This window comes from Suncus etruscus, chromosome 1 (genome assembly GCF_024139225.1).
Source record: "Suncus etruscus isolate mSunEtr1 chromosome 1, mSunEtr1.pri.cur, whole genome shotgun sequence".
NCBI classification, from domain to species: Eukaryota; Metazoa; Chordata; class Mammalia; order Eulipotyphla; family Soricidae; genus Suncus; species Suncus etruscus.
The window spans coordinates 184,096,240-184,123,700 of record NC_064848.1 but is presented as its reverse complement, the minus strand read 5'-3'; the positions used below and the strand labels follow the sequence as shown (position 1 = coordinate 184,123,700).

Below are 27,461 nucleotides of genomic sequence, written 5' to 3'. Positions count from 1 at the left end.
CCTGCCTGCTTGTCCCCAGCGTTATAACCACTCAGGAGTCATAGCGCATGTGAGCGACTGTGTGCTAGACCTTTTTTCCCTCCCAAAGACCATGTTGCGGACCCCCCTTCCCATATGCATGCCAGCGGGGTCCTTAGCTTCCAGTTGGTTCCCTCTCTGCTCTAGTTTCTCCCTGGCAGTGACATCTGCTCTTCCTGGGCTCGCACCTTCCAGAGGTCAGTGTTTTCTTTTCCGGCCGCTACCCCTGCCCATTAGCCCACCCGACAGCCCGCCTGTCTGGCTGCCTTGCCTCTGGATCAGCCTGGCACTGAGCCCAGGGCACCGGGCCAGCTCCTCCTCCCCTCTCCTGTCCCACCCCCTTTCTCAGCTACTGCTATGCCTGGAGCGTGCCAGGCCCGCCCCCTTCAGAAGCTTTCCTGGACAATTATTTTTCTCTCCCACCTCTTTATCCTATAGGGCTGGCTGGGGAAGCAGGGTGGGGCCAAGGACCAGGTCGGTGGTGATCTCATGGAAAAGGCTTTAAAAAGCTGGCCCTTGTGGTCCGCTTACGGGGTGACTTGCGCTGAGCGAAGCGGACAGGGACAGCCAACTCTGGGACGATGAGGGTCCTAAGGGGGTTTGGAAAGGGTTTGCGGGCTCACCCCACTTTGGAAGGGATTCTTGGAGCAGCGGCTTTCTTCTCTGGAGCCTACCTTCTCATTCCTTCTCCCACCCTGGCCAGCTTTGAGACTTCCTGGGAGCCTGGCATAGGTCTGTGTCAGCTGCGTTGTGTCTTCATGGTCCCCTGGCTCTGTTTGCAGGCGTGCCACCCATAGGATCCGGTTCGTATCATGTGTGCGCGTGGATTCTATATCGCCACATTAAAAGTGAAGGGGGTGACGTTAAAAGTGTAATAATGAACATTAACGCAGAGCGTAATACGTTCAATATGTAACTAGTATAAACAATGAGGTTTTACTTTGGAGCGAGTGCTTGGCTTTAGGAATATGTTCTGTTTTGTATTTACCTAGAGAGTCTCTCGTCCCATTCAGGTGGTAAGTTTTCACTGACATATTTGCTCTCTATTTAGATCTAGCCGAAATATCTGTTTAGATATTCGCTGCAGTCACTTGAGTTATCTCTCTGGCATTCTCTTTAAATTTTTTTGCACTCAGGTTACTCCTGGCTCTGCGTCTGTGCTCAGAAATCGTTCCTGGCATGTTCAAGGGACCATATGGGATGCTGGGATTTGAACGATTGTTCCTCCTGGGTCAGCCGCACACAAAGCAAATGCCCTAGTGCTGTGCTATCTCTCCAACCCCTCTTTTTAGATTTTATAAAACTTCTCTAAAGTTTAGCTTTAGAGTACATGATAGTTAAATTCATTGAGAATTGGAGTTCCTTTTTGGGGGGTTGTGTGTTGATTTTTGGTGCTCAGGGGTTACTCCTGGCTCTCTGCTTAGAAATCACGCCTGTCTAGGGGATTGAACCTCGGTGAGCGGCATGCAAGGCAAACGCCCTACCTGTTGTGCTATCATGTCCACCCTAGAGAATTAGTTCCTTGATTATAGCTGCCCCGTCCCTGATGCTTCCTACCATCTGAGCTTTGTGGCTACCATGGTGTGGATGACACAACACAAGTTCAGTGCATGTATGAGCCAAGAAAATCTTGTAGAATGTGTGGTTGCCGCTCTGGGCACCACAGGGTACTGGAAGTCCTGAAAAGCAAGTTACTTGATGCCAACTGCTAGATTAAGTGTGCCCTGAGGGTTTGAAACTGCTTTGCTCAAATACCCAAGCTGTAACCTCAAGCCCAAACCCAGGTCGGCTTGTTTTCTAACTGCCTGGGGCTCATTTTCGCCACATTTTTGAGTAGATGGCTTCCAGAGTCACTGCAGGCAGGGATGAAGATAAATTGGGATGAAGTTAAAATATGTTAAGTGAATTGAGGGGAGAGACAGCCTTTTGACTTTGGGTTTATGGATAGATTCCCAGTCTAAATTAACTCCCAAGTTTTTGAAATTGTATACAGTATTTGTTTATCTGTGTGTGTGGTTTTTTTTTTTTTTTGGGGGGGGGATCTTCAGTTTAGGGATTTTTTTTCCTGGCTGTGCCTTCCACTAAGGAATCACTCCTTGTGTAAGAGTACTGCTGGGTTTTAACCAGGGTTAGCTGTATGCAAGGCAAGTACACTACCTGCTGCACCATCTCTTTGGCCCCTTTTCTGACCGGTGGATTTTTATTTTGGGTCATATTCAGCTATACTCAGGATTTACTCTTAACTCTATGCTCAGGGATCACTTCTGTTGGGTTCAGGGACGATAATGGGATACCAAAGATTGAACCCAGACTATCTCTCCATCCCTTTCTATTTCAGTGTTCTTTTGACCAACACATTCTGAGTGTTTTTTTTTTTTTTAAACTTTATTTTTTGATTATTGGGCCATACACAGTGGCACTCAGGAGTTACTTCTGGCTCTCCTTTCAGTAATCACCCCCTGGCAGGCTGGGGGACCATATGGGATGCCAGGAATTGAACTGGATCCCTCCTGGGTCGGTCACATGCAAGGCAAACGCCTGAGTGGTCTTAACCTTTCTTCACATTTCTTATTTCTTCCTTTGGTCCCTACATGGTGATGCTCAGGGGTTACTTGTTATTCTGCACTCAGGAATTACTCTTGGCACTATGCTCAGGGAACTATGAGATGCCAAACCCAGGTTGGCAGAGTTGGCTGAGTGCAAGCAAATGCCCTGCCACTCTCTACTAATAGTCTGGGCCCCTCATTCTAGATGCAACTAAATCCTTTGCTCGGAGGCAGGGTAGGGCTACTCCTTAGTTTGTGCTCTGGGGCTGCCTCTGCTAATTGAAGCTGATCATTTGTTAAGTGATTCTCTCCAGCATAGCCTGCAGCCAAGACTTTGGTTTTGGGCCACACTCAGCTATTCTCCGGGGACCTAATGGGGTGCTGGGATTGATTGAACCTAGGCTGGCTGTGTGTAGGACAAGTGTTTTTCCCACTGTTCTCTCTTTCCAGGACCCAGGGAAACTAGTCCAGGAGGGGTGGGTGGGTAGCTAACACTGAGATCATGGGATGGGGCCGAAAACCATTTTACTCCTTAAAAAACCATACCCACATTATTTATTTAAAATTTTGTTTGTTTTTGGGCCACACTCAGCGATGTTCCAGGGTTACTCCTGGCTCTGCACTAAGTAATCAATCACTCCTGGTGGTCTTGGGGGACTATCTGAGATGCTAGGGATCAAACAGGGGCGGGGGTGGGGGTGGGGAGAATGTGTGCAAAGCAAACAAACATCATCCTATCCATTTGTACTAATTTTCAGCCCAACCATATACCCAGCTAGTGCTTGAAACAACTGTATCAGCAACTTAGTAAAATCACAGTGGTATAATAAAAAAAGCTTGAAAAAAACAAAACAACCCAAAAACCCTAGATCCCAGGCTAAGGGGTATTTTCTCTGTGCTAATGTGGCCCTGGGTTCAAGCCCCACTCCTCGTACAGACAGAATGCAGAGGTGTAAAACACACTAGACCTCCTGGCACCCACAGTCCTCCCTTTTTGTTTCATCTCCAGGGGAAAACTTTTTTTTTTCCCCTTTAGGTAAATAGAATTGATCTGTGTGGGGGCAGAAGGTCCTATAAACATGGATTAATCCTGATTCACCTTTCCCAGATAAGAGGAATTGAGGTTGAAAGCACTAAGCCCTCCTTACCCCTGCAGGCCTCCGGAACAGTTGAGCTGGGGGAGGTCCTGGTAAGGTCTGGAGCCATCCCTGTTTAATCCCAGGTCTCACTGAGAGGAAAGTCCAACTGTGACTCCCGCTAGTGGCCTCTGGGAATTGGGGCCCCAAGATTTCCAAAACCTGTTGTCCCCACCCTGATTTGAAGAAACTCCTTGGGACTAGGCCAGGCCATTTATCTATTCCCTTGAATCCTTCCCTCAGGGTTGTGCTAGGAAGAAATGGAAGCAAGTTTGCAGAGGATTAGAACAAGAACAGAACAGTCCCTAGGGTTTCACTGGCCAGTTCAGACTCTTTCAGAGACCCAGCCTCTGTTTCCAGGGTACATTCTGTATCCAGGGCCCCATTATAGTGCCACTCCAACCACCCTATCCCATGGACTCTTCATCATGGCTTGGGTTCCTGTGATTGGGACCATTCAGCCCATTCATTCCATCCCCACCCTATGATGACTTAAAAGCTTTTTTTTTTTTTTTTTTTTTTTTTTTGGTTTTTGGGCCATACCCAGTGACGCTCAGGTTACTCCTGGCTATGCCCTCAGAAATTGCTCCTAGCTTGGGGGACCATATGGGACATTGGGGGATCGAACCGTGGTCCGGTCCTTCCTAGGCTAGTGTGGGCAAGACAGACACCTTACCCCATGCGTCACCACTCGGCCTTGACTTAAAGCATCTGTGAACTAAAATTTTTTATTTCCCCATCTCCAATAATTGGGCCTCTTTTTCCCCTCCCTTTAATATAGTTGCAGGTGTTACCTGTTGCTTGGAGTAGGTGGGGTCCACACACACTTGCATGTGGTATGTGTCTCACTTTGCAGTGCAGGTGCCCGGCAACACCCTGCTGCTTGTTTGTGGCTCCTGGGATGACAAAGATTACTTTGCATGGGGCCCAGAGAGAGAGCACAGCGGCGTTTGCCTTGCAAGCAGCCGATCCAGGACCAAAGGTGGTTGGTTCGAATCCCGGTGTCCCATAGGGTCCCCCGTGCCTGCCAGGAATTATTTCTGAGCAGACAGAGCAATACTGGGTGTAGCCCCAACCCCCCCCCCAAATTACTTTGCATGCTGACATGGAAGGAATGCTGCATGCCAGTGGCCTAAGCATTAGTTTTCATTTTGCTCAATTCTTATATCATGGGAGGAGCCACTCTTTGTTTCAGAGACCATATGTTGGGGATCAGACCTGGGTTCCTGCATGTGAAGCCCAAGCTCCAGCTTTTGGAGCCATTTTCTTGGGCACCTAATCCACCCTCGGAGATCTGGGGCATTGCCTAGGCCTCCTGGGAGTGCTGTGCTCCGATACAATGTAGTGTTTTTGTCCACATGAAAGGCAGTACCTTAGCCCCTAACTATTCTCTCTGCTTTCTAGAATTGTTTTATCTTACTTAATTTTGTGTTTGGAGCATACCTAAAGGGGCTCAGGGAACCCTAAGGGATGTTGGAGATTGAACTCAAGTTAACTACTTGCAAGACAAGTGCCCTATCTGTTGTCTTATCTCTAACTCCTAGAATTATATTTTAGAGAGAACTTGGATTCATTACGGAAAGACTATGGGCATAGTGGAATAAAATAAGTGGAGAGGGGAATTTAGATTCTAAATACATATCACCTAGTTTTAAAATGATCAACTTGGGGGGCAGGTAGTGGGTAGGGCATTTATTTGCCTTGCACATGGCTGGTCTGTTTTTTTTTTTTTTTAATGGCTGACCCGGGTTTGATGCCTGGCATCTCCTGGTCCCCCAAGCCCACCCGAGTTCCTGAGTGCAGAACCACGAGGAACCCCTGAGCACTTGTCGGTATGGCCCCCCAAACAAACAAATTACTAATTTAAGGAATTGGATAGATAGTATAGTGGTAAGGTGCTTGCCTTGTACCCCAAATCGTTCCCTGGTAGGAGTGATGTCTATACTTTGAGCCCAGCATAAGTCCTGAGCACCACTGGGTGTGGCTCAAAAATCCATTAAAAAAACCACAAACCCACAAGCCAACTAATTAAGTTTACATTTTTCTTGGCCCTTGATTATTATTTTGTTTCTTTTATGTTTGTGTGTGAGGCCCTGTGTTCTATTCCTGGCACTGACAACACAAACGCCCTGGATGTAATCAGATATTCTATGGGCTCAAATCTTGGCTCCGGCTCTTAGTTCCTGTGTAAGTTGGAGAAGCTGCTTAAACTTCCAACCTTGGTATATAAAATAGCCAGCGATGCCAACACTCGTGGGGAATGGGAGGCTTCCAGGAGATGCCTGGTGTTTCCTCAGACCCAAGAGTATTGAACTTTTTTTCAGAGCTCTGCGTCCTGTTCAATTACTTCCAAACTGACCTGCTTTGCCAGGAAGAGTCCTTTCCCGACACCCAGCTCCTGTGGGTCCGTGTCTCCCTCCCAAACTTCTTCCCTCTGCTTTCTCCCCTGTGATTGGGAAGAATGACCCCTTGTTTCCTACAGCCTTCATGGCCCCTTGTTCCCTGCAACTTTTAGAGACAGGACTTTTTTTTTTTTTTTTTTTTTTTTTTTTGTGGTTTTTGGGTCACACCCGGCAGTGCTCAGGGGTTATTCCTGGCTCCAGGCTCAGAAATTGCTCCTGGCAGGCACGGGAGGACCATATATGGGACGCCGGGATTCGAACCGATGACCTCCTGCATGAGAGGCAAACGCCTTACCTCCATGCTATCTCTCCGGCCCCAGAGACAGGACTTTTAGTTCCTACTGGATCTAGTATATACCTCGGGGATCAAGGTAGAGCTTGACAACCAGGGGAATAGTGAAGCTCCTCCAAACCACTGATGCTCCAGGGCCCTTCTGTCTCTTTTCATCAGTCTCAGGGTTTAATAGCTGTAGGGAGTGGGTGAGTTCTCTTGCCCTTTCTGAACTGTGGGCCAGGATTTGGGAGCTCTGGGCTTGTTTGCTCCCTGAAGGGCAATGCTATTGATGTGCTTTCTGGAAATGGGGCAAATCAGGCCTCTTGAGAGTTGGGGGAGTTGGAGTGGGGGGTGAAGACTCCTCAGACGGTGATACTCTACTGCCCAGGATTTCTTTCTTCCCCAGCTGTGTGGAAGTCAGAATATTTTAGTCACTGTTAGCATCAGCTCATTGTCTGTCTTGCATGCCCCTTACTTCCCAGGCTTATTGAAGGCACCTGTAGGATCCTGCAGCCTGGGACAGCAGGCCTCCAACTCTTGCTTTACCTCTTGGAAAGCCACACTCGGTCTAGTTTCCCATGACAGAGGAAGCTCCAGTACAGAGCAACGAAGTAGTTCGGACACCCCCAGAGCTCCCTACTCTGACCCAGCCCAGGTTCTTTGGGCCTTTCATAGATACTTGTGGGGGCATACGAGCTCCCTAGATGGCCAGGGAGGGGACATACTTACTGGGCACAGTTTTCAACATTTCTCCATGTGCTTTGGGCCTGAAAGAAATTAGGTAGCACCATCCATAATAGAAACCAGACCAAGGGCTAAAAAGAGGGCCTGTTTTATTTTTGTTGGAGTTGGGGGTTTTGTTGAAAGGTTTGGAGGCCTGAAGGGACCTAGAATGGGTTCCCAGAGTTGGTAGAGGGGTGGGGGGAGAGAGAGGAGAGAGATAGGGAAAGAAAGAAAAATAACAAACCTATGCTCACCCTAGATGGGTGAGTCCCTGCCTGTTGGGGGTGGGAGAGGGCTGCCAGGACGCCTTTTCTTTCATTGGTTGGGTGGCCCCTGCCTTCCTCCCCCTCCCTCTCCTGGAACATTCCAGACATTCCAGTCTGCCATTGCTTTCAGGATATGGATTAACATCCCAAGCAGAGATTTGATTTCACCACTGCCATACCCTCCCTGACCCTTCCTGACTGAGAAAGAAAGCCCCTAAAAGTAGTTTGAAGGAGAGGACAGATTTGACCTTTCAACCCAAGATCCGGCTCAGGGGCCATCCTGAAAGCTCTTCAAACAAGCCTTCTGCAGTGGTGAGGCTTGAGACTCTGCCATGCTGGTTTGAACTCCCAGACAGGCAGTTTCTACCTTGTCGCCTTTCAAATGTGTTGTTTGAAACAGCCCCAGTTTGCACTGAGCCATATTATTGGGGTTAAGCGCCATCCTTATTTCATCATCCAATGGTACCGTGGACCTCATGTCTTCAGTAGCTGAACATTTTGACTCCTGCATTTGTGTCCATTTGCTCTCCAGTGAGTGAGGAAGTTTGGAAGCCCTTGGTGCTGAGGGTCTCCCACACAGCCATGAATTGAGCCCAAATATGGTGGTAGGGTGGGTGATGGACAACCTGGAACTGGACTTGTTTCTGATCCTTGTTTCTGATCTCTTAGCAGCCCAAGTGGAGAACTGGAGCTGGAGTGTTTCCACTTAACCTTTCTTTCCTCTAAATAACTGAAGAGATTCCCTAACAGACTTTCATCCCATAAAGGGATTTCCTTCATCACTAGACTTCTGCTCTTCTTCTGTTTCATAGCTTGAAGTTACAGGGATGAGATGAGAACTGAACGAGGCAAAATGAAAACATTTTACATTGAGCGCACCTTCAAAATGGCAGATACTGTGTGCATGCACGAGAAATACGTTTTGGAACCTTATACTTAAAGAGCCTGATAAGAGTTCACTTGGACTCTCGTTGCTTAGCAGTACCGAAGCCTCAAAGTGTTTCCTGCTTGTTACCCAAAAACTCAGTTTTGAGGGCTTATGATGGGTTTTCTTGCTTCCCAGTCCAGTCTTCCTTTATGCCACTAGAAATCTGTTGGGCCATGTCCTCCCTAAACTAAGTTTGAAAATTTATCAACACAGGTGAGTCAAATCAAAATGTTTAATCCTGGGGATTAGGTTCCTTGACAAGGTAAGTGAGTTTGTCAGCTTTGCAATTGAAGTGTTCCCTGTGGAAGATGAAATTTTAGAGGCATTTAGCTTTTTTTTTTTTTTTTTTTGTTATTTAATGGCACTTAAAGATCATCACTCCAGGCAGTGGTTGGGGGACCGTACGTGGGTGTTGGGATCTGTGTGTGAGTTTTAGGCAAGCATCTGACCTGCTGTACTCTCTCTTTACCCTGAAGAGGCATTTGAAAGATGAGGAGGGAGAGAGTGGTAGGTGCTGGGAAGGAGGCAAGGAAGGTGATATCATAATTCTGGGTTCTACACGTTAATAACCTCCAATTTAGCATTCCCTCCCACCACCTTCTTCCACTCTGTGAATAGGCATTCTTCCTGTTAGGTAAGAGGAAACTGAGTTTCAAAGAAGTAAGTTACATGAGATTTTTTGGGGGGAAGGAATGGTTTGGGGCTTGACTCTATGCTTGGGTGCTCAGGGGGCCGTATGTAGTACCAGGGATTCAGCCGGGATCAGCCATGTGCTAGACAAGTACCTTAGCCTCCTATACTGTGTCTCTTAACAAAACACCGGTGAATAATATTTGAATGTGGCTTAAAATATTCAATGCCCCTGGTAATGTGCTCTACATAAGTTGAATTGCTCTATGCTTAGGGTATCTGGTTCTATCTGCAAGCACCAACGGTAATTTTTTGCTCTCTAAAGAGAGGCACTCCTACACCAAACCATTCCCAAGGATTCTCATTCATGGATTCTGAAAACTGTTGAGCAGCAGATAGAGGACTCTGGAAAACACAGGTTAGAAACTGTAAGTCACAGGCCACACTAAACTGTATAAAGACACCACTAACCCTATTCTTAATTCTAGGAGTCGGAAAATCCAAATCCGCAATATTCCACCCCAGCTTCGATGGGAAGTAAGTGAGTGGGGGTAGGTGGTGTGGGATGGTGGAGACCAGGAAGTCTGGGTGGGTTGAGCTGACCATCAACTGGTCTTTTATTTTTTTTTTATTATTATTATTATTATTATTATTATTATTATTATTAAATTTATTAGAATTTAAATTTAAATATTTTTAAATTTTTATTTTTTATTTATTTTTATAAAGGGTCTCTTGGTTCTTAATTTGACTTAAACAGGGTTAGACTTCTCAGGCCACACTTCTCCTGGGGTGGATTAGGGACATGGGACTTACCTGTGTTCTGAGTCTCAAATCCTGCAGGCAGAAGTTGATATATGGATCTGGGTGGTCTGATTGGTTTCAGAAAAGGCTCTTAAATGCAGAGCTGAAATCCTTTACTGCTTCAGAGGCCACTACTAGAATTAGTGCCCCAGAAAGAGCAAATTTGCTCACTTGACTCCGCCTGTGCCGGGTGCTTGTGGTCCAAGGCCACAGAGTGGTCTAGTGATGCTTCCTGGGATGCTGAGAGTCCACCCTTGCCCCTCTGTTGCTCCTCCAGGTGCTGGACAGTTTATTGGCTCAGTATGGTACTGTGGAGAACTGCGAGCAAGGTAAGAATGGGGCAGGGGTGTCAGGGGAGGGATGGGCATGAAGACTCTGAGAATCTGCTGTTTGATTTGAGGGGGTGGGGTGGGTTTTTGAGTCACTCCTGGCAGGCTCGGGGACCATATGGGATGCCGGGATTTGTGGTCCATCTTGTGTTGGCCGCGTGCAAGGCAAACGCCTTTCTGCTGTGCCATCTCTTCGGTCCTGCTGTTTGATTTTCAACTACGCATGTGCTGGCTTACCAAAAGGAGACACAAAGTTATGCAGAGGGACAATTACCCCAGACTGAGAACCTAAGATGTGACCCATTATTGATGGTTCCAGGAACCAGTGCTGCTTTAGTCTCTCTTTGCTTGTGCTGAGTGTCTGGGCCCCCTAGGAATCGATCAGTCACAGTAGAAGATTTCAGGATTAAGAAATTGTTTAGGGGCCGGGCGGTGGCGCTGGAGGTAAGGTGCCTGCCTTGCCTGCGCTAGCCTAGGACGGACCGCGGTTCGATCCCCCGGCGTCCCATATGGTCCCCCAAGAAGCCAGGAGCAACTTCTGAGCGCATAGCCAGGAGTAACCCCTGAGCGTCACAGGGTGTGGCCCAAAAACCAAAAAAAAAAAAAAAAAGAAATTGTTTAGAATGGTAACTACTCTGCATTTACTTTAAGGAAGTCCTTTAATAAAAAGGCTTAATTCTTTAGGTTTGGAATAATTGATGACTTTAAACTTGGAGCAAGCTACATGTCTTTGTTCATTGAAATTTTTCAAACAAGTGGTGGTTTCTCCAGATTGGGAAGACAAAAATCTTTTGGGGTGGGGTTGGAGCCACATGGCAGATTCACCCCTACTTCTGTGAAAAGGATTGACACCACCCCTCAGTTCTCCCCATGGTGCTTGGGGGACAGGATGGGACCACATCATGACACCATGGATTGAACCAGAGTCTGAAAAACAGTGTCTTGGGCCAGATGGATAGCTAGTGGAGAAAAGCACTTCTTTTGCTTTTTGCTGACCTGGATTCTATCCCTGGCATTCCATATGGTCTCCCCCAAGCATCATGAAGAGTGATCCTGAGCACAACCAAGGTGTGGCCCCAAAACAAAAGTCTCTTTAAACTTAGTATTATGGCCCTGCCCCCAGGGGAAAATCTTATAGTGAGCTATAGTGAGCCCATAAAAGGACAAAAAGGTGACTAGAAAAAGAAGTCTTAAAACACAGCAAGTTCATGTATGTTTTTGTATTTTGAGAACCACACCTAGTTGTAGGCTACTAAGTGCTAAGGGATTGCTTTTGGTATGTTTGTGGGACCTTGCAGTGCTGGTGATTGAAACCAGGTTTCTCTATGTTAGACATATTGTAGCCCTTGAGCTATCTCTTTGGTTTGGTTTTGTGTGTATGTATATATGTACCTATGTATACATACATACATATATATACATCCACATATACATATATGTTTGTTTTTATACATATACATATATATTTGTTTTTGTGTGCTCTTGTGCACATGCTAGGGCTCATACCCAGGTATGTCTTTAGCACACTTGATTTTATTTTATTTTATTTATTTATTTTTTTTATTTTTGGGCCACACCCAGTAAACGCTCAGGGGTTACTCCTGGCTATGAGAAGTCGCTCCTGGCTTGGGGGACCATATGGGACACCGGGGGATCGAACCTCGGTCTGTCCAAGGCTAGCGCAGGCAAGGCAGGCACCTTACCTCTTGCGCCACCGCCCGGCCCCAGCACACTTGATTTGAATAATACCACTGAGCAATATCCAGTCTTGTATGAGTCTTCATTGCGTAATAGTAAATTTCATTTTTCAGCGGGGTGAAGGAAATTAAATTCAGTTTGGCACAGGTAGAGTTGATCCTCAAATAGAAACGTTTGTAGACCTTCAGGAAACCTAGATAATCACTTAGTCAAGATGACGTGTTCATACTCAAGTCTTGTGGAAAACGTGAGCTGTAAATATAAGATGCAGGATTAAAAACTTAACTGCCCGAAGGGAAACTTCTCAATCAATCAACCTACTTATTTTTCCTTTTGGGACTTGACTCAGCAATGCTCTGGGATTACTCCTGATTCTGCATCCAGGAATCACTCCTGGCGGGGCTCATGGGACCATATAGGGATGCCGTGGATCTGACCTAGATTGGCCACATACACGGCAAACACCCTGCCCTGCTGTACTATTTCTCCAGACCACAAGCTACTCCTCTTTATTTTATTTATTTGTTTGTTTGTTTGTTTTTGGGCCACACCCGGTGATGCTCAGGGGTTACTCCTGGCTGTCTGCTCAGAAATAGCTCCTGGCAGGCACAGGGGACCATATGGGACATCGGGATTCAAACCAACCACCTTAGGTCCTGGATGGGCTGCTTGCAAGGCAAACACCACTGTGATATCTCTCTGGGCCCAGCTACTCCTCTTTAATGCTCATACTTGCCATAAATGCCAGGACATGGGGCCAGAGTGATAGATAGCACAGCAGTAGGGCGTTTGCCTTGCATGTGTCAGACCCAAAATGAACCCGGGTTCGATTCCAGGCATCCTATACCTGAACCATAGCAGGGTGCAGGCCACAGCTAGCACAAATGCCTCAGGCTCCTGGACAAGAGCCAACAGCTTTCTTGGGAGTGCCTGCTGAGCTTCCCTGGGGCCCCACCATGAGTCAAGACACCCCACCTGAACTACTTGGAGAGTTTAGATGGGCTGTTTGGCAGTGACATCTTTGAGTCTGTTTCAGTCGAATTGAAATCCCTTCTAATAGCCTGCAGAATTTTCCTTGCTTGTGTGCTTTTGTGTTTGTGTTTATGCCACGAGCCTCGCTTGAATGTAAGTTCCATCTAGGTTTTAATTGCGTCTGTGCATTTCTGAATTCACATTTAATTGGAAGGTTATTTTTCCAAAATTTTCCCTCACCGCTGAGGTGTGGAGACCACCACCAATGAAGGCAGGAAGGGTGGCAGTGAGTGATGAATATTGAGGTTTTGTAGACAAATGTATAAGACCTCAACATGTGGGAGCCCTGGCTTATTTATAGCCTGGACAGAACAGAGCCAGGAGAAACTGCAAAAGATAGAAGTTTAATTTGTTAAAATGTTTTAATTTGGGGGCCGGAGAGATAGCACAGTGGTAGGGTGTTTTGCCTTGCACATGGCTGATCCAAGATGGACCTCGATTCGATCTCCAGCATCCCATATCGTCCCCCAAGCCAGGAGCGATTTCTAAGCACATAGCTAGGAGTAACCCCTGAGCGTCACTGGGTGTGGCCCAAACTCCCCCTAATTTTTTTTATTTGGGGGTCACATCTGGCTCACTGTATTATTATTATAGATCCTCTCCCTTCTGTTAAAAAACTCAATTTAAAAATGGATGCAAAAGCAGTAGGGCTTTTGCTTTGCATGTGGCTAACCTAGGACGGATCCCCCGGCGTCCCATATGGTCCCCTAAGCCAGGAGTAATTTCTGAGTGCATAGCCAGGAGTAACCCCTGAGTGTCACAGGGTGTAGTCCCCCCTACCCCCCATGGATGTATCTGCCTCACTAGGCATCCCAAATTTCTCTCTCCTTACTGAAAAATGAAAAAATGTGGTAGTGAAATAAAATCCAAGGAATTCCTCATGAATAAAGCCAGATCACTTAGCCAGACGCTTAGATGACCTGAATATGAGCATTTTCCGCTAGAGTTTTTTCCTTCTTTGCAGTGGTAGGGATCAAACCCAGGCTTTCACACATGCAAGAAAAATGGCTCTACCTCTGAGCCATCTCCCAATCCTTCCACTAGATGTTTGTATTTCAGGCAGACTTTCCCTTCATAAGATGCCAGCATTATCCCTCCCCAGCCCTCCATAGGAATCATTCCTGCTCGTCTGTGTATTTGTGTGTGGAGGTGTTGGGTCATATACCCAGTTCTGTGCTCAGGGATCGATCACTCCTGGCGGGACTTGTGCCACCAAATGGGATGCTGGAGATCAAACCCTGGTTGGCTACATGCAAGACTTCTCTCTCAGATCCCTGTGTCCACTCCTTTTTGCAAGTTCATAAAGTTTGATTAGTGTCTCCTTGGGAGTCTCAAATAGACAGATCTTGAGTCATATGTATATATTTTCAGGGAGAGGAGTGCACCACACCAAAAAGTACTTTATGGACCACATGGTATCATGGATTGAGCTGACGATGACTGTGGAAGGCAGGCACTGCTTCCTGTGTACTGTCTGTCTGGCCCTTAGCTATAGTCTTCTTTTTTGGGGGGAGGGGGTATTTGGGCCACACCTGCCAGTGCTCAGGAATTATTTCTGGCTCCGTGTTCAGAAATCACTCCTGGCAGGATCAGGGGACCATATGGGATTGGACCTGGGTTGGCTGTGTGCAAGGCAAACGCCCTACCCTACTGTGCTAACTCGTGATAAATACAAAGCCCCTTGTTGATTGTTTAACTTGTTTGACTTAGCGGGTTTGTTTTTGAGTACATTTATTGTATACTTGTTGCGTTCATGGGCACCTGCTGCATAAATGATGATGTATTGATTATGCCCTTTGTATACCGAACTCTCTTGGGGGCTGAATAAGGAAATCCAAGGAAGAGACCAATGAGAGAAAAATACAAAGTTAATTAGAATCTTCTAGGAATCTGCGGAAACTGGCCTATAGAGAAATGTTTTGTCTTGTCATTCAAGTATTTCATCATAATTATTGATTCAAGTATTTCCCATTAATGGTGTGTATGCCCCACACCTGGTGGCACTTAGGGGCTATATTTGGCTCTGCACTCAAGAATCACTCCTAACAGTACTCGGGAAGGCAGGGATCAAACCCAGGTCGGCTGCATACAAGGCAAGCGCCTTGCCCACTGTACTATCTTTGTACCTTTGTTCTAACCCTGGTCTCTGTTTTCTCCCCTAGTGAACACTGAAAGTGAGACCGCGGTGGTGAATGTGACCTATTCCAACCGGGAACAAACCAGGCAGTGAGTGGAAGAGCAGTTGGCAGGAAGAAGTTGTGTGTCTGTGGGGTGGGGAGCTGTGTGGACCTGGGTGGTCCAAACCTACAGAAAGATGACCTCTGGGTTCTCATTGCATGGCCAACCCTGACTCTTTCCTTTGAGTTCAGAGATCTCCAAGATTCAGAGACCTTCGGAATTAATTGATAATAAGTGCAAAAGAAGGAAAGCCTCTACCCATCTCTGCCCAGTGGGGGGTGGGACACGGAAACCACCAGAGATTCTAGTTGCTCCGAGAACCCCTTTGCTGTGTGAATGCTGCCATCTAGTGATAGTGAGGAGGAACTGCAGTCTGTATAAGACATTGCTAGGGTGGGGCAGGCATTTAATGTTGGAATGCCTAGAGCCCAGCAGAGCTGGCTTTACTCTTTTTTAGCCCCATTGTTTTGTTTCTGGTGGCCTTCCTACTTCAACATTCTGTTGCTCTCCCATTTTTTTTCCAAGCTGGTGATAAACTGTAAAATCCCATCATTTCCACAAATTCCTTTTTCTCCCTTTAACATGGGTGGGGGGAATAAGGTATCATATCAAGCAGTTCTCAGGGCACTGGTTCAGTGTATGAGAGTCACTCCTGGTAGTACTCAGGAAACTGCCAAGTACTAAGGAGGAACCAGGCTTCTAGCTTGCCTGTGTGTGAAGCGCATGCTGAGCCAGCAATCAGACATGCTCCACCTCTTTTATTTTTTGGTTTTGTTCGGGTCATACCTGGCAAGCTCAATGGTTACTCCTGGCTCTACACTCAGAAATCGCTCCTGGCAGGCTCAGGATGCCAGGATTTGAACCACGAACCTTCTGCATGCAAGGCAAATGCTATACCTCCATGTTTACCTCTCTGGCCTCCAACCCTTTCTTTTAGAAGCTCAGGGTCTTCTGGAGTTTCTGAATGCCTCTTGGTAGTCCCCTTCAACCTGCTCACTTGTTTGTCCTCACCACTTGCTGCCACTTGTTCACTTTTCAGACCAGGATATAGCTGGTGCTGGCCCCCTCTCCCTCTGTCTATCTTCGTGTACCCTCTTGCTTTACAGAGAGCGAAGGTAGTAACACAGCAGCCCCTACCTCCAGGACTAAGCAGACTATTCCTTACTCTAGCACTTTGGCTTTTCTTCAGTGTAGTTCCCTTAAGGACAGAAGGTACTAACAGGCATAAACCCAGCAAATCCTTCCATCCTCTACTTGTACACTGGGTTGTCCCTCAGGCCCTGTCAAATGGGCACTTTGGCTAACAGGAACGATAAGCTGGCCCCAGTATTATGGATGGAAATAGCTAGTTTCTATCTTGGTTGGAATCTTAGGCTACTTCGTGCTTGAAAGCATTGGGCCGGCATGGAGGACTCAGAGATCCCCCTGTCTCTATCACTGGTACATTGAGTGCTTTAACCGGGTAGGGATTGGGGGGGGCGGGGATGTGTTTGGGGTCATCAGGATGACAAGTCTTCCATTCCCAGAGCCATCATGAAGCTGAACGGTCACCAGCTGGAGAATCACGCCTTGAAGGTCTCCTACATTCCAGATGAGCAGATAGCGCAGGGCCCCGAGAATGGGCGCCGAGGGGGTTTCGGCTCCCGGGGTCAGCCCCGCCAGGGCTCCCCCGTGGCAGCAGGGGCCCCAGCCAAACAGCAGCAAGTGGACATCCCCCTGCGGCTCCTGGTGCCAACCCAGTATGTGGGTGCCATCATTGGCAAGGAGGGCGCCACCATCCGCAACATCACGAAGCAGACCCAGTCCAAGTGAGTGCGGGGAGTGGAGGCAGGGTAGGAGACAGAGAGTGATGTCAGGAAGATGGGTGCCCCTCAGGGTGTTCTGAGAGCTGCTGACACTTGACTCTTGGAAATGTTGCCTGTACTGTGTTCTGTCCCATTCAAGACTCACTGTTTCGAAGTGGGATGGATCTGGGCAGTGAGTGCCATTGGGTGGGTGGAAGTGTCTGGGCCTGGTCATTAGTAAGATGAGATCTGCCTTGTGTCCCTGAGACTTTTCGTCAAGTAGCTCTAGTCTTGGGGGTCCTCCATCCTTGGTGCTCTGTAATTTCAGTTCTACTTCCATGGCAATAAAACTGACTGGCTGAGACTTGGGGTGGTTTGATCACATTTATGGGCTTTCCCCGTTCATTGGGCTACAGCCCCCTTCTAATGTTTATGACCTGTATGATAAGAACAGTCACTTTGTGCTTTCACTTCTATAAAGCTGCTTCTAGAAAAGAGATGAAGGATTTTAGGGATTGGTGGTGCAGCTTTAGGACCGTGGATTTCTCAAATGCTGCATTTCTGGAGGAGGCATCCACCTGCATTTCTAGAAGAGGCATTCTTGGTCATCCATCTCCTGGTTAAAGCAAAGCTGCCCTTTGCCATCTTAGGCGAGCTCAAGAGCAGGCTCTGCCCTAGTTGAATACAGGGGAAACCAGAGAAGACTTGGTATGATTGGCCAGGGACTGTCCCCATCCTTGTCCTTGTGCTCCTCAGGATTGACGTGCACAGGAAGGAGAATGCAGGTGCTGCGGAGAAGGCCATCAGTGTCCACTCCACTCCAGAGGGCTGCTCCTCCGCCTGCAAGATGATCTTGGAGATTATGCACAAGGAGGCCAAGGACACCAAAACGTAAGGCACTGACAGCCCAGGCATCTGGGAACTGCCGCCTGCCTCACTGCAGCACACACTTGGTTTCTGGGTCACACCTGAGCAGTGGTAACTAATGTCTCTGTGCTCAGGGATTACTCCTGGCAGGGTTAGTGGGAGGAATAACTTGAGGTGCCAGGGATCAGATCAGAGTTAGACCACAAACAAGGCAAGAGGCCTCTTTGCTGTACTAGCTCTTGTCCTGCAATTCACACTGTAATAGCATGAACAGAAATACAGGCAATTTGTACAAGCTTCACTTTCACAAGCACAGAAACAGAATCTGCCCCACAAGAAATTGGGCTAGTTTGCTTGCCTTAAAACTGCATACAGGGGGCCGGAGAGATAGCATGGAGGTAAGGCGTTTGCCTTTCATGCAGAAGGTCATCGGTTTGAATCCCGGCGTCCCATATGGTCCCCCGTGCCTGCCAGGAGCAATTTCTGAGCATGGAGCCAGGAATAACCCCTGAGCACTGCCAGGTGTGACCCAAAAACCACCAAAAAACAAAACAAAAAAAAACTGCATACAGGCGGCCCCGGAGAGATAGCACAGCGGTGTTTGCCTTGCAAGCAGCTGATCCAGGACCAAAGGTGGTTGGTTCAAATCCCGGTGTCCCATATGGTCCCCCGTGCCTGCCAGGAGCTATTTCTGAGCAGACAGCCAGGAGGAACCCCTGAGCAACGCCGGGTGTGGCCCAAAAACAAACAAACAAAACTGCAGACAGGGCCTGGAGAGATAGCACAGTGGTGGGGCATTTGCCTTGCACGCAGCCGATCCAGGACAGACTGTGATTTGAATCCTGGCATTCTATATGGTCACCCGTGCCTACCAGGAGTAACCCCAGAGCTGCTCCGGGTGTCACCCAAAAACAAAGTAAAACAAAGAACTGCATACACTTTTAAGTAGTGCGTGCGTGCGTGCGTGTGCGCGCGCATAGGGTTATGTGCATGCTTGTGTGCGAGCGTGCATGGACATATGTGTGTTTAGCCTAAGCAGGATTATAATGACCATGCCTTGTTTTTGTGATGTCACTCATGTGGTGGGTGTGATCTTATTTTCTTTCTTTCTTTTTTTTTGTTTTTTTGTTTTTGGGCCACACCCGTTTGACGCTCAGGGGTTACTCCTGGCTATGCGCTCAGAAATCGCCCCTGGCTTGGGGGGACCATATGGGACGCCGGGAGATCGAACCGAGGTCCGTCCTACGCTAGCGCTTGCAAGGCAGACACCTTACCTCTAGCGCCACCTTCCCGGCCCGTGATCTATTTTATTTTTTTTTCTTTCTTTCTTTTTTTCGGGTTTTTTTTTTTTTTTGGTTTTTGGTTTTTGGTTTTTGGGTCACACCCGATAGTGCTCAGGGGTTACTTCTGGCTGTCTGCTCAGAAATAGCTCCTGGCAGGCACAGGGGACCATATGGGGCACCGGGATTCGAACCAACCACCTTTGGTCCTGGATCGGCTGCTGGCAAGGCAAACGCCGCTGTGCTATCTCCGGGCCCATTTTTTTTTCTTCTTTTTGTGATCTATTTTCTATGCCCATTAAAAAAGCCTCTTTCCCACAGTGACACGTATGCACACAGCTGTATTTTCAGTGTCTATATAGTTCCAAACATCTATTGACCTACCAGTTTGTTTGTTTGTCTTTTGAGGGGAGAGGGGCCGTTTCCTAGTAGTCCTCAGGGGAGCCAAACTTGTGATTCAGTGCAAGGGCCTGGAATTACCAGGTCCGTCTAGGCACTAGCAGCCGGTGTGGTACCACAGATGAGATCTGGTTCCAGGCCTGTGCTAGGCATGTCCTCTAACCATTGTACTATCTCCCAGCCCCTCACCTTCATGATCTTCCAAAACATATTCATTCCATCCTGGAAGCTTAATGTCTGGCTGAATCTCAGAACCCTTGTTCTCTATTCTTGTTTCCCCAAGGGCTGACGAGGTCCCTTTGAAGATCCTGGCCCATAACAACTTTGTGGGGCGTCTCATTGGCAAGGAAGGGCGCAACCTGAAGAAAGTGGAGCAGGATACAGAGACGAAAATCACCATTTCCTCGTAAGATGCGCCCCTTTCCCCTGTTAATAGGGGGCCAGGGCATTGTGGGCAGCCCTTGAATTGTGAACCTTTAATTCCTGCCCCTTAAGCTGGGAACTGTCTCTGCCTAGCAGATAAAGACATTGGTGAAGACTGACCAGGCTCCACCTCTCCCCTGTGTGTGGACAAAGGCTTTTTCTCATTAAGTCCTACATCCGGGTTCTCTTTTGGCATGTTAGACCCAGATAACCAGGGAATAATTGCTCACAGGCATCTTGCTTGCTTGCCTGAGAGAATTCCTCTGCATCTGAATTCCTCTCAAGTAGAGGGGTTTTTGTTGGGGCCACCTTGTTTGTCCCCACATCTCACTCCCCACCTGATGATAAACCAAAGGCCAGGAGAGGCAGCTATTGTCTGAAAGTGAGTCCAACTGCAGTCCTGGGCAGGGCTGAGGTGTGTGTCCTCTTTCCTCCCAGGCTACAAGACCTCACCCTCTATAACCCTGAGAGGACCATCACTGTGAAAGGCGCCATTGAGAACTGCTGCAGAGCGGAGCAGGAAATCATGAAGAAAGTTCGTGAAGCTTATGAGAACGACGTGGCTGCCATGAGCGTGAGTGCCCAACACCTCAGTCCTTCATTTCCCCTCCTGATTTGGGGGTGCAGAGTGACTTGTCAGATGCTTTGTGGCCTTGCTTTGCTTGCTTGGCTTGTTGAGAAAAAGGCTTTAAATTCCAGAGCTTCTTATTTTGTTTGGGAGTCACACCTGGCAGTGCTCAGGACTTAATCCTGGCTCTGCACTCAGGAATTACTCCTGGCGGGGATTGGGACTATACGGGTGTCAAGGATTGAACTCTGTCAGGCTGGCTTTGTGCAAATCAAGCACCTTCCTTGCTGTGTTACCTTGTTACAGAGGTGGTTCTGTTGATTCTTAGGGTTTGGGGAAATGGTCTATTGTAGGCTTTAAGATCTGTTATAATCTCGGGGCCAGAGAGATAGCTTGGAGGTAGGGTGTTTGCCTTGCATGCAGAAGGATAGTGGTTTGAATCCTGGCATCCCATATGGTCCCCTGAGCCTGCCAGGAGTGATTCCTGAATGTAGAGCCAGGAGGAATCCCTGAGTGCTGCCGGGTGTGGCCCAAAAACAAACAAACAACAAAACAAAACAAAAAGATCTGTGATGCTCTGATGTCTTTTCAGGGAAGGGAAGTGATGGGTACAGGATTCAAGAGGGGAGTCTTTGGGCCCGGAGAGATAGCATAGCGGCGTTTGCCTTACAAGCAGCCGATCCAGGACCAAAGGTGGTTGGTTCGAATCCCGGTGTCCCATGTGGTCCCCCGTGCCTGCCAGGAGCTATTTCTGAGCAGACAGCCAGGAGGAACCCCTGAGCACCGCCGGGTGTGGCCCAAAAACCAAAAAAAAAAAAAAAAGAGGGAAGTCCTTGAAGTCAGTGGGTCTTTGTTCTTGCTACTCGTTCCAGAGCAGGGTTAGGGGCAGCTACATTTGTCTCTGAAAAATTGAGGCCCAGGCAGATTCTTGAGAGAAGCATCTTATTTTCCTACTCGAGACTCATTGTCTTCGGGGTCCTTGCCCTCCTGGTTCAGCCAGAGCCACCCATGAGACCTGTGGACCCCATCTAAATAGCTGACATTCTTTCTTCTCCTCTTCCCCCGCCAGTTGCAATCCCATCTCATCCCAGGCCTCAACCTGGCCGCTGTTGGCCTTTTCCCAGCCTCATCCAGCGCTGTTCCTCCGCCTCCCAGCAGTGTCACCGGAGCTGCTCCCTACAGCTCCTTCATGGTAGGTACCAGTGGGTGCAAAGCTTGTCTGCAGGAACCGGGAAGCAGATGCTGTAGAGAGAAAAAAGACCTGGGGAGGGGCCGGAGAGATAGCATGGAGGTAAGGCGTTTACCTTTCATGCAGAAGGTCATTGGTTCGAATCCTGGCGTCCCATATGGTCCCCCGTGCCTGCCAGGAAACCAGGAAACCCCTGAGCACTGCCGGGTGTGACCCGAAAACCACAAAAAAAAAGAGAGAGAGAGAGAGAGAGAGAGAGAGAGAGACCTGGGGAGCTTCATCCTCTATGTGTGCCGCCAGGCACTGTAACTCTCACTTTGGGGAGCCCTGCCCCATGGAGGAACCCGCTTTCTAGCTTGCAGTCCAGAGGCAGGTGGCTTCCATCTAGTGTCTCTCGCCTCTTCCTCTGTCCCTGCTGGGCAGAGTGTGTGTGGGCCGAGCCTCAGTTCCTCGCACCTCCCCATCTTCCTCAAGGCTGCTAAGCGGGACAGTGGGCACCTTCCTCAGTGCCCTGAGCCCATGACGGTGACATTCCCTGTCTTGGCAGCAGGCGCCGGAGCAGGAAATGGTGCAGGTGTTCATCCCCGCGCAGGCGGTGGGCGCCATCATCGGCAAGAAGGGACAGCACATCAAGCAGCTCTCGCGCTTCGCCAGTGCCTCCATCAAGGTGACCTGCTTCTCTCCACTTCCCAATGTCCCCCAGAGGGTCACAGGCAGGCCCCTTTGCCTTTGACCTTGGCACCCCAGGAAGGTCTGTAGGGATTAGGTACTGGAGCCTTACCAAGAGGGCTGCAGTTCTGTCCAGAGTGATTTGATTCCTCTTTCAGCCTCTGGAGTATCTTAGTCTCCTCGTTAAGTGCAGATCTGCTAACCCTGCAGTGAGCTCTTGGCTCTGTGAGGAGCATGGAGTTGGCAGAGAAGCAATGTAGCCTCCCCTCCCTTCGCCACGCTCTCTAGGGAGAAAAGGGCCACTGTGAAACAAGGGTGCTGTGAATTGGATGTCCACAACTGCCTGTTGAAGTTGGGGCCCTGTGGTGGCTTTCTGATAAGCCTTGCCTTTAGCCCCCATCTCCTCTTTGGGTCCCCCCAACCCCTGCCCCGCGCGCCCCCCCCCCCCCTTCCTCAGAGTTGGGGGTAGGTGGGAGGGAGTAGAACAGGGAGACTCAGCTGACTCTTTCTCAACCAAATGCAGCCATAACTCTAAGTTGGGTGAGGGGCACTAGTTTCCTTTGCTGACTGCTCAGTTGCTTGTGTGGAGGTGAAGGTGGTGCTGGGGACCTTGAGGGTGTGGGGGAGAGAACCTCCTTTCTGAACCACTGTCTGCTTGCTTTGTAGATTGCTCCTCCGGAGACTCCTGACTCGAAAGTTCGCATGGTCATCATCACTGGACCCCCAGAGGCACAGTTCAAGGTTTTGATCTGGATTTTGATTTCTAGCCAGCCACTGGAGCCATCACCCTCCCACCCACACACCCACACCCACATGTGTCCACGTCCTGCGGCCTACAGAGAGCCCCGTGACTGTTTTGCAGCCAGCATCAAAGTTCGTTTTGTTCACTTCCTCTTCCTCTTTATTTCCTGAAAGCTGGCGGGAAAGGAGGAGGCCTTGAGGACTCCTAACTCAGTCACTGAGTGAGGAAGGAAGTGGCCTGTGTCCTCCAGCGCCTGCACGGCGATGACCGTGACCATGTGAGGATGTAGAGCGGGCTGCCAGCTCCTGCCCTTCTGATGTGTCTTTCTCAGGTGCCATTTGGCACCTTGAGTTTCAGGTCATTGCCACATCCAAATTAATGTAATTGCTTCCAGGATCTGGAGTCTTGCTCAGGACTTATGGGTTGTATGAAAGTCTATAAGAAGAATGTCTTCCCTTGTTCTACCTGGTTTCCCATTTATTCATTTATGCAGTTTGGTTTTGGGGTCATACCTGGTGACTTTTTATTTTTTTTTATTTTTATTTTTTTTAACCTGGTGACTTTCGAACCAGGGATTAAGGTCTTAATCCCAGCTCTGCCACTCTTGAATAACTCCTGGAGGTACTTAGGTGACCATATGACCTGGTTCTTCATTATTTTAAAAAGGAAGAACATTGATAGCCGGCCCTAAGAAATTTGGTGTATCACCTGGATAGTCCTTCCCCCCCACCCACCCACCCCCCGGGTGGTGAGGTCCTTTTGTCCTGAGGGCTGGAGCTTAGGGGGCTGCACTTGGCTTTTTTCTTTCTTTCTTTTTTTTTTCTTTCGGCCACACCTGTTTGATGTTCAGGGGTTACTCCTGGCTAAGCGCTCAGAAATTGCCCCTGGCTTGGGGGGACATATGGGACGCCGGAGGATTGAACCTCGGTCCTTCCTTGGCTAGTGCTTGCAAGGCAGACACCTTACCTCTAGCGCCACCTCACTGGCCCCTGCACTTGGCTTTTATTGCATTTCCTTTTAGTTGTATTTGTGGCCCGTCGATTAACAAAAACTTCTTCTCAGGCACAAGGAAGAATTTATGGAAAGCTCAAGGAGGAGAACTTTTTTGGTCCTAAGGAGGAAGTAAAACTGGAGACCCATATCCGGGTGCCAGCGTCAGCAGCTGGTCGGGTCATTGGCAAGGGCGGCAAAACGGTGAGACCTGAAAAGGACCAGGTTGGAAGCTCTGGACCTCAGTCCCCAGGGCCTCTCTGCCCATCTGTAGCATCCCTACCCTGCTTATGCTACAAACTCCTCATGCGTCTGTTTCTTTGCTTTGGTTTCCCCCAACCTCAGCTCCTGGCTTTGTTTTCTTTCTGCCTATCTGTTGCTTTCTAGTCCCCCATCTGTCTCTACTTTGCACTCAACTTCCTTTGCTCCCCGCCCACCCCCAGGTGAACGAGCTGCAAAACTTAACTGCAGCTGAGGTCGTGGTGCCTAGAGACCAGACCCCAGACGAGAATGACCAGGTCATCGTCAAGATCATCGGGCATTTCTATGCCAGCCAGGTTTGTGTGACTTGTGTCTTGGGGGAAGCACAGAGAACCCAGAGGGCAGAGTTGCAAGAAGTTGACCAGAACAGGGGAGAAGAAATGTACCATTATATTACTGTGTATTGTTAGGTTACACATTGATCCACCCTTCTACTAAGGGCACTGGATAAGAAAGGAAATTGGTCCTAAACACCCTACAGTTATTTTTTGTTTTTGTTTTGTTTTGGGGTCACACCCCGCAGTGCTCAGGGGTTATTCCTGGCTCTATGCTCAGAAATTGCTCCTGGCAGGCTCAGGGGACCATGTGGGATGCCAGGATTGGAACCACCAACTTTCTGCATGTAAGGCAAATGCCTTACCTTCATGCTATCTCTCCAGCCCCACAACCTATGTTCATGAACATAATAACACTCTTTGTTCATGGACCCAAAGTAACAGTTAACCCACCTCGAAAAGCCTCCTTCCAGTTCTTATCTTGAATTTTCCCCCGAATGATTCTCCAACTTGCTAGTTGTCCTTCCATCCTCCTGCTCCCATACCTACCCTTGCTTTGCTTTCAGCCAGCCAACCAGTACTAACCAGCTTTGGGGCTGACTCCAGAGCCTGCTAAGGGGGATTCAGATCTCCTGAACCCTATGAAGAAGGAAGGAGGAGTGAGATCAAGTGTAGCACTTTCCTCCTTTTTCCCTTTCCCTTTACATCCCTCCAAGGTCTACAGACTTCCTGACATACAGACCCTTTTCTATTTTAGCAACTCAGCATATCACACCAGCCTGTGTCCTACCTTAGGCTGTTCTAAACATGAGGGGGACCGAAGGAAGTGGGGCCTTTTGAGTCCTACAGTCATAGGGTCAGGAGTGTGGGTTTGAAAGACAGGTTGATGTAGTCGGCTCTGCTTGCCTTGTGTTTGTGGCCTCGGAGAAGCAGCTTTTTCTGACAGGATTCATATCACCAGGGCCAGACTGTGATTAATGACTGTTTCTGTTAAACCAAACCTTGTTCCCTGTGGTTTATACATATCAATTTATCTCATCTTCACAACAATCTCATTTATATAACAAGTCAGGAAGATGCAGTTTCTAAGGATAAACAAGATATCTTAGGCTGCACAGAGCTGGACGAATTCAATTCCTGAAGTGGTGGCGATTTTAGTTGGTTAGAATGAGAATTAAGGGGCCGGGCGGTGGCGCTAAAGGTAAGGTGTCTGCCTTGCCAGCACTAGCCTAGGACGGACCGCTGTTCGATCCCCCGGTGTCCCATATGGTCCCCCAAGCCAGGAGCGACTTCTGAGCGCATAGCCAGGAGTAACCCCTGAGCGTCAAATGGGTGTGGCCCAAAAACCAAAAAAAAAAAAAAAAAAAAAAAAAAAGAATGAGAATTAAGGGCCAGAGAGATAGCATGGAGGTAAGGCATTTACCTTGCATGCAGAAGGACAGTGGTTTGAATCCTGGCATCCCATATGGTCCCCCAAGCCTGCCAGGAGCGATTTCTGAGAGTAGAGCCAGGAGTAACCCCTGAGCACTGCTGGGTATGACCCCAAAAAAAGAATAAGAATGTTTATGAGGGCCCGGAGAGATAGCACAGCGGCGTTTGCCTTGCAAGCAGCTGATCCAGGACCAAAGGTGGTTGGTTCGAATCCCGGTGTCCCATATGGTCCCCTGTGCCTGCCAGGAGCTATTTCTGAGCAGACAGCCAGGAGTAACCCCTGAGCACCACCGGGTGTGGGCCCCCCCCCCCCCCAAAAAAAGAATGTTTATGAGTTGAGGCCAGAGAGATAGCATGGAGGTAGGGTGTTTGCCTTGCATGCAGAAGGACGGTGGTTTGAATTCCGGCATACCATGTGGTTCCCCGAGCCTGCCAGGAGTGATTTCTGAGTGTAGAGCCAGGAGTAACCTGAGAGCTGCCAGTTGTGACCCAAAAACAAAACAAAACAAAACGAATGAGAATTAAATGAACAGCTGTAAAGAGTGATGGATTAGCATCTCATAGGTTTCATCTCCTTTCCTAACGTGGAGTGGCTTGTTTTCTAACCGGAAAAACCAAATATTCAATTGATGGAAAAGGAGACACTCTGGTAAATTCCATTTTGTGGTTGCTGTCCTTCAGGGCTTGATTCTTTTGGGAGACAACGTTGAGTGCTGGCCACAGGTGTTGCTGTGATGTGTGACCAGGCCTCCTGCATTAAGCTCCTTTGACAACATGTAGTATTGTTGTTGTGCTGTTCATGTTCTGTGGTCTCGCTCCTGGATAAGACTCTTCGACAGACTTTGTCACTTTTTCCTTCTTTCTTGCCTGTGCTTTGTGCAGATGGCTCAGCGGAAGATCCGAGACATCCTGGCTCAAGTTAAACAGCTGCACCAAAAGGGACAGAGTAATCAGGCTCAGACCCGGAGGAAGTGACGGGCTCCTCTGCCTCCTATCAACTCAAGGACATCGGGCTGAAATTGAGGCCGTGTTCTCCCCTGCAGGCCTGAGAATGAGTGGGAATCAGGAACACTGGGGCCGGGATATAGATCAGGTTTGCCCACTTGCTTGAAAAAAAAAAATCAAAACAAAACAAAAACATGTTCCAGTGAGGAACCCTGATCTTTTGGCCCCAAACACCCAACCAATTGGCCCAACATCGCCTCTCCCTCAAGGCATCCCCTTGGAAATTCTAGCTCAGGGTGCTTTTAAACGTGGATTTCTTTTTTAAGTTCTCCAGGTCCCAATGAGAGGGTGGGTCAGACCCAGTGGGAAGAGAAATAAAATTTCCTTCAGGTTTTTAAAACATGCAGAAGGGTGTTTTAATCAGCCTCAAAGGATGATTTGCCTCCTAACCCCCAAATCCTTCCTGCCCCCCCCCTTTTTTTTTGAGTAAATACCACTTCTCTCATGCCCCCTTATAGCCTTTTCATATGTTCCAACAATAATTGAATTCGTTCTGCGACCAAGACAAAAGTGGAAACCCCCAACCAAGCCTTACTTTGATGACATTATTGTCTCAAAGGGAGAAGACACCCCAGCTTCTTGAAGTCCCTCCCAAACCAACCGATAGGAATAAC

General features: G+C 48.4%; 1 protein-coding gene across 2 annotated transcripts in view; it reads left to right on the top strand.

Moving 5' to 3' along the window:
* Nucleotides 1–26,817, top strand: part of IGF2BP1 (insulin like growth factor 2 mRNA binding protein 1) — a 44,580-nt gene extending 17,763 nt beyond the window's left edge. The window contains exons 3-15 of one of the 2 annotated variants that reach the window (XM_049779632.1): nucleotides 9,412–9,460; nucleotides 10,005–10,056; nucleotides 14,949–15,012; nucleotides 16,491–16,772; nucleotides 17,505–17,639; nucleotides 19,578–19,700; nucleotides 20,156–20,291; nucleotides 21,355–21,477; nucleotides 22,022–22,141; nucleotides 22,810–22,884; nucleotides 23,948–24,079; nucleotides 24,319–24,432; nucleotides 26,725–26,817. In XM_049779632.1, the coding sequence (XP_049635589.1) occupies nucleotides 9,412–9,460; nucleotides 10,005–10,056; nucleotides 14,949–15,012; nucleotides 16,491–16,772; nucleotides 17,505–17,639; nucleotides 19,578–19,700; nucleotides 20,156–20,291; nucleotides 21,355–21,477; nucleotides 22,022–22,141; nucleotides 22,810–22,884; nucleotides 23,948–24,079; nucleotides 24,319–24,432; nucleotides 26,725–26,817 (1,498 nt within the window). The remainder of the gene's footprint in view (nucleotides 1–9,411; nucleotides 9,461–10,004; nucleotides 10,057–14,948; nucleotides 15,013–16,490; nucleotides 16,773–17,504; nucleotides 17,640–19,577; nucleotides 19,701–20,155; nucleotides 20,292–21,354; nucleotides 21,478–22,021; nucleotides 22,142–22,809; nucleotides 22,885–23,947; nucleotides 24,080–24,318; nucleotides 24,433–26,724) is intronic. The other variant, XM_049779642.1, reaches the window with a different exon arrangement.
* Nucleotides 26,818–27,461: the final 644 nt, after the last annotated feature.